We start from the raw sequence: 7,073 nt of genomic DNA on the forward strand, positions 1-7,073 counted from the left end.
CCGCACCAAATGGGCTTTGCCAGCACCTCCTTAATATGGGATCAAAGGTCAGGCAGTATGTGTGCAGCCAATTTGTGCCTCATATTGCTTCCCTTTGGCTCAGCTAAACCGGTGCTGTGCCAGCGACGTCAGGGCTACCCCTGACTATTAATGAAGGCAAAAGCTACCGTTGCCTCCACTGCCTGTGACCTGCTGATAGAAAGAGTTACTGGATAATCCATCCGCATGCGAATATACCCAATATAATCTGTCCTTGCTCTCTTCCGTGCAGCGTATCGGGCCATAGCAGATGACACCCTGTGGCCTGCTGGACCTCATGCTTTTTCCTCCCCTGCACACCTCCGACACTCCCCACCCATCGCTCGCAATGCTGCTTGGGGCCGTGCTGTCTTTTAGTCCTAGATGCCTCACGGGAAGAGAGGGGCCAGAGCTGAGCTTAGGTGTGAATTTTGCCATGATAGGGCAGAATCGTGCTGCCTACCTACATCTGCAGCTGAGTGATATGCAAACCGAGGTCTCATGATTTCACACAACCATACACGTTCCCTGGGCATCTGAATTTCTGATTTTGTTTTTTTTTTTCTTGCAACATTTTTGCTCTTTAGTAATATTTGTCACTATGTAAAAGAATATGTAGGTGTATTCTTAATTCAGCAATGCAGAAATTTTCTTTCTGGCTATTACTTACTGAATATACGATATCTGTGCAGATGTTTTGAATTATTGGACATAAAACTTGAAATTAATTAGCAGTGTTTACTCAGTCCTCTCACCCTTCTGAGGACGCATGTGCCTGTCTGCAAGCAGGTATTCATGGCTACACGCTAACCTCTAATCAGTGCAGGTCCGGCACTTCTTCAGCTTTTCCTTTTCCTAAATCCTTTGGTGTTTTCACCCCTATATGAGTAGAAATATGAAGAGATTTGAATTGTGATGTATATAATTTTACAGTGTTTTGTATCGTTTTAGCCATTTCTGATCATTCCCTGGCACAAAAGACATTGTGTCCTGACTCCAAGACTTACCTTGGAGAGCATTATAACACACACTCTCTCTTCGGCTGGTCACAGACAGCACCAACTTTCCAGTAAGTTTTCTAAGTATTTCTAAGCAGATTTCAGGTGATTGAAATACATTTTAAAAGCCGCTGATGTTACCTGGGAAATCTGTAATAGTATCTAATAAGAAACAGCCCCATGAGTCATTTTACTGTTTGTCATTTAGTAAGAAGTTTCAAGAAAAGAGAATCTTGGAAGAAGAAACAGAATCTTTTCCAATTTTACTTTTCTTAGCTAAAATCAGGATCTACGTGTAGGGCCTACCTCTTCAGCTGCTGCTTTTGTATAACTAGAGCAAGATGTTCCTATCCTCCGTTAGAGCTGCTCATGTGCAGCTGTTGCAGAAGCAGCCTTGTGTGTTGTCAGGGGAATTTTTCCATCCCTTCATTACCATGGCCCAAGCAGAGGAATTTCTATCGCTGCCTGCTCTCCCGGCTGCTTCTGGAGCTGCCTCTGGTTCCTGGCAGGCAGCATTTTGCATTTTGGCTTGGGGTTCAGTCGGTCTGGGAGGGCAGAGCTGCATTGCAGCACAGTTGCTGTCGGCTACTGTAAAACTCATTTTGCAGCTGGGAAGCACTCAAAACTAGCTTATGCAGGCACACTGTTGCTGTGAAGCTGGAGTGACAGTGGAAAGCTAGCTGGTGGATTAAATCAAATGGGCAAATCATGCCTTTTCTAGCAGAGATTGAGCTAAAACACGGATAAGTTTAATATCACAATGTAAGTGCCAAAACAGGGGTCCTTGTGCTGGCTTATTTCAGTATTTAGCACTCATTTTAAGCAGTTGTATTGTGATAGCATCCAGAGGACATGGCTATGTGAGTCTACTTACGCTGTTGATGCACTTGTATTTTATACACCAAGCCTGGGGGAAGGGAAGCCCTGGATAAAAGCCAGAAGCAGTTTGCCAGCTCTTGTGTGCCTGCCTGAGGAGCAGTCCAGCTTTCAAGAGAAGGAGCAGAAAGCCCTTGAACCCTGCATCTCTCTGGCCTCCCAGCCCAGCTAGGATGCATGGGACTTAGCATGGGCTAAGTTTTGGGCCCCTATGCCCCAATCTCAGCAAAGATCCTCCCATCACTGGTCTCTCCACCAGGATTTGTCCTCTGCACACTGGGGTCCACATAATCATACACTGTCTTGGTAACACTGTTCAAATAGAGACTTTGGATTTGCCTATCTTCTTGAGCTGTTTTTTTTTTGTTTTATTTGGGCTCTGTGCCAGCAAAGCCACTTGCCTGAGACAAACCCTGTGAATTTAGCAGGAAAAGTTCCGTGTGCCAGCACATCTGCCCCAGCCCCTTCAGCGTGCACACTGTCCTCACCGCACTAACCCGGACCAATGCTGTTAGGTTTTTGCACGGCTGCTTGCAGCCTCCCCCAAGGCTGTGAACCTTCCCCATTCCTGCAGCGCTTGCTTCCAGGGCTCCTTCCAAAAGAAACACATATTTTGCTCAGCCAAATGTAGAGAGTCCTTCAAGGCTGGAGAACACCAGCAAAAGCATAAGCAGAGGCTGGATTCGCTGCAAAGCTGGGAAACTTTGGTGAAGAATTTTTCATACATATTCATTTGGGTTTCTCAAATACATTTCTTTTCAAGGCTGGTTGTATACTCTTTCTGCATTCGCTCTTCACAAATAATACATTAAATTAAATTACTGACAGGAATATTTAGCAAATCAGCATCAATTGCAGGATATTGCCTGAAAACAAATGACAAGTTCATAATCGTATAAAAAACAATTCTAAGAATTATTCTAATGCAGCCAGAGAATAGGAAATGTGACCTATGTCAAATGGCTTGAATTTGGATACATGAACTAACAGCAATCAGCTTGTGCATAGCTTAATGCCAAGAGTTATTTGCACATGATATTTGTAAATAATTTCAATCAAAAAATACATTTGACAACATTAGGACCTGTTCAGCAATGGGTCACAATAGACTGAAATTTATTCAATAAATTACATGTTGCAAATTGTTTATGCAGCTCTGGGTCATAGTTGAGTTGATCCAATGTTGCCCTCATTATCACCTGCATTTGCAAATGGAGCCAAAGACTTGTTAGCTGCACAGCCAGAGGAGAGGACTCATACTCAGGACATCCATGAAATGGCTCCAAAATGCCATTTACACAAAGCACATGGAGTCTTGTGCAGTTATTGGGCACAGCAGTGCACCTACAACCCAGAACCAGTAGGTCCCGCATGGTTCAAGAATTGCACCTCTTGCTGCATATGGCCCATAAGGTTAATATGATTAGGCTTGCATGAAAAATGTTGAGTTTTTTGCTTCAGAAACAAATGTTGAAGCATTTTAAAGGCTCTGTGCCATTACAGAACCAATACCGAATATTGGCCATTACGCATACGGATGAAAGAGCTCTTGATCAAATCTCATTAAGGAAAGGGAGAAGGAGGTAGATGGTGAACAACATGATTAATATTTCACGCTAGGATTTCCCAGAGAATCTAAGTTGTGTTGCCCAAATCGTATTAAAGCAGAGCTGAATCTGAGTTCCTGTAATATATAATATTGCAATATGTAACTATGTACAGAGATTATCCTGTGTTGAGGAATTTTGAAACAGATTTGTTAATAAGGCATATTGCACTTCCTTGATTTTCTGGTGATGCAGCAAACTTATTTTCAAAAGGCAAGGAAAATTCATTACACCGCTAATTCTGTAATGAAACCTCATATATCAAACAATGACAGGAAACCAGAGGAAATACTACAAAGATGGGGTGACATTTTGAACAATTACATTTTTGCTTTCTATATTGATTATTTCTTTTTTTAAGATGTTCAGATATTGTTTTGGTGTTTTTGTTGGGTTTTTTTACTTTTAATTCCAGGATATTAGAACTTTATTTGCCAATATAACTCTCTAAATAAGTCCTATATTGAAAAAAACCCCATACAATACTGTTTTTTAGGAACCTGTAGGACACTAAATTAAATGTACTAATACAGAAAGGAAATTATGTTTCAATCTTTCACTTTGAGACACTGTTGAGAATAAAGGAAACACAAATTATTTTTTAGGAAGACTAAAAATACCTGAAACAAATTGTTTTGTGGGTCAGATAGATTTTAGTTTTTTTATTTTGGCCACTGAGTAAAACTTCCCATTATTTGCACTTTTGCAGCCACATTTTCACATGACTCGGGACCGCAATAATAATTGTTTTACGAATAACACCCCTTCAGATAAAATTGTACCTGAAAGCTCAGGTTGATCATATGACTCTTTTGGTTACCATTCCTGTTTTTAATGATCTTATTGCATTTCTTCGCAGTGTTGCCCAGCAGGCAACTGGAAAGCGAGCATTTGTTTTGAGTCGGTCTACATTTGTTGGCTGTGGGAAGCATGGGGGTCACTGGCTGGGTGACAACTTCTCTCAGTGGAAGGACATGCACCAGTCAATCATTGAAATCCTGGAATTCAACCTCTTTGGCATCCCCTACGTAAGTCCGGCGTCCTTCAGGCAGTTGCTGGCTCATACACAATATCAGTTTAAATTAACTCAGATGTTTTCTGAAATAAGCTGCTTGAGATGGCCAGCAGTATCGGCCTCCACAGCATAAGGAACTGCAGATTAAAAAAAGCTAAATGTCATCAATCTTGGCTGGCTGAAGAGAAACAAAAATAGCACTGCTAGATTCAGATTAAATCACTGTATGCCATCCAAACCCGATCTCTTTATATTATGTATTCTATCATTGAGGTCCCTCCATATATTTCTTTTTTGCAAGCTGGGCTGGAGAATTTGTAGTATTATTGAAATAAGATCAGATCTTCCACAGTGACGTTAATGCTCTAGGAGCCGGTACAATCTCAATCCTGGAAAAATTCGTATCATTATGCAGCATTGTTATAAAGTCATCAGAAATAGGTATCTCTTTCCAAAAATTATTTTTATTAACAAACTTCTGTAGTTTCTCATTTTTGGGCCTCAGTCACAATCACAAACACTTATCCAATTATTTTGTTTTTTCTTTAGATCGGTGCTGATGTCTGTGGGTTTAACTATAACACTACCTATGAACTCTGCTTGTGCTGGATGCAGCTTGGCTCCTTCTATCCATTTTCCAGAAACTACAATGCAGAGGGAAATACTGTAAGTAAAGTTACACAAAGGTGTAGTCTATAATTACAGTAACAATGACGGTGATTTGTATTACTTCCTCTGAAATTAACCTGCCATTCTCAGGTAAACTGGAGCGGCAGGTGGAAAGGAGTGCTGCACTGAGAGCAGGAATTACATGGTGAAGTGTAATTTTTTCCCACCCATAATATAAAGATGACATAGAAACGCTGAAAAATATCCGAAAGCTATGCAGAAATGTGTACCGCATACTTTGAATGACAAAAAATGGTTTTCCCACACTGTTGGTAAGATTCATCCCCTCCATCTTTTACCTTCTGAAGCCCAGCTATTATTTAAGAGCCAGTGAGTGTCAGCACATCTTCCTACTCCTTTGTTTACTTCAATTTTTGTTTCAGTATTTCTATAACTGAATAGGTATTGCAGGAAGGGGAGAGAGGGCATTATACACCATCCTTGCTGTTTAAAAGCAAGTTTCAGACAAATGCCACAGTTAGAAACTCCAGACAAACATGTGAGAACTCCAAGGAGAGCCAGCGATAGCGACAGCATTATCAGCCAAGAAGCAACAAAGACTAAAAAAGGCCAGTGAGCCCATTAGAAGGATGAAAAAGTGCAGTCTCAGTCTAGACCCATGCCCTGGCTTTGACTTATCATAAAGTCCTTTCAAGGCTTGTTGCAGATAGAAAGACGTATATCAGGTTGTTTCTAACTATGAACAGTTTGAAGGTCTTGCAGCCTTTGTAACTACACTGTGTTTATCGGCAATCGCAATGAAATGGTTCTGCTAGTTCAATAAATGTCTTTTTTTATGTTTTCTTCCGTAAACTGATCCGTGCAACGCTGGAGCTCAGATTATTAGCTAACCTTCAGTTTTCTTTGAAGTTGCATCATCAAAACGTGGCAGCATTTACACCCCCAGAAAGACCTCTGTCTTTGCATGAAAGTATGATGGACATTCAGCAACTGGGCAAATGCAGGAATAATAAGCTATAGTGCTATCATTAAGAGGGTCAGGAATTACCCTGTAGATCCCTGAGATATGCTGAGATATTTCTCTCTAGAAGAACAAATGTCTGTGAGGTGTTGGCTGCTGCTGTTGATAAATATTTTCTATTTACCTCTCCACTAAAATTAGAGGTACCTTATCTATATATGTGTTCTTGGCCCTTTGAGCATGCAAACGGGGTCTGTCCTACGTGAGTGGGTATTAATGACATATGCACAATTTAATAAGCAGGAGAAGAACAATGGGTCTACGTGTCGGGAACTGCAACTCAGTGTTGAGTGAATGACAGAAGTAACAGAAGATACATTTGGTTTTATTGGATTACTTAAATCCGTTTAAAACATTGTGTTCACTGAAAGAAATGAACAAGGCATTTTGGGTGACTCAGCATCACCTAAGAAGTCTGACTGTTTTTTTGTGAACTTAGGCAATATTTGTACAGTGTCAGAATACTGGTAAAAATATAGTGCAATTTTTGAAATAATAGATGGATGCTTGGGAGATCAGAGCCAGCAGGGAATATTATGAGTAACTAATTCTGATGTAAACAGAATGGAGAAATTTAACTTAAATATTGAGTTTCATTACTATTAAGTTAGTGTTAAAATAAAATCTTAAATATCCACTTTGCCTAATCCATTGGGGATTTCAAATGGTTTAATTAATACTTTTCTTGTCTGAAAAGCACTAGATAATATAAAAAGCTTTGTTACTTCTGTTCCTTTTATGTTTCATTATCCTTGGAATTCATCATACATTCTTCAATTTTAATGAGAAAACTGAGTATTATGGGAAAATTTTGTGAAGGAGGAAGGGAGCCGTGTGACTCGTTAGCTGGCTCAGTTCAGTGCTGGAGAAGGTCGGACAGGAGGAATTAAAGGAGATGTAACTCTTTC

At 40.3% G+C, this 7,073-nt stretch overlaps 1 protein-coding gene across 1 annotated transcript in view; it reads left to right on the forward strand.

Annotated features, from left to right (window-relative positions):
- Window positions 1–7,073, forward strand: part of LOC104076702 (putative maltase-glucoamylase-like protein FLJ16351) — a gene marked incomplete at its 3' end in the record, with an annotated part of 57,914 nt that overhangs the window by 36,398 nt on the left and 14,443 nt on the right. Inside the window, exons 13-15 of the mRNA XM_009577653.1 lie at window positions 970–1,087; window positions 4,359–4,527; window positions 5,064–5,180. Of these exons, the coding sequence (XP_009575948.1) occupies window positions 970–1,087; window positions 4,359–4,527; window positions 5,064–5,180 (404 nt within the window). The remainder of the gene's footprint in view (window positions 1–969; window positions 1,088–4,358; window positions 4,528–5,063; window positions 5,181–7,073) is intronic.

This window comes from Fulmarus glacialis, unplaced genomic scaffold (genome assembly GCF_000690835.1).
Source record: "Fulmarus glacialis isolate BGI_N327 unplaced genomic scaffold, ASM69083v1 scaffold3670, whole genome shotgun sequence".
Lineage (NCBI taxonomy): Eukaryota > Metazoa > Chordata > Aves > Procellariiformes > Procellariidae > Fulmarus > Fulmarus glacialis.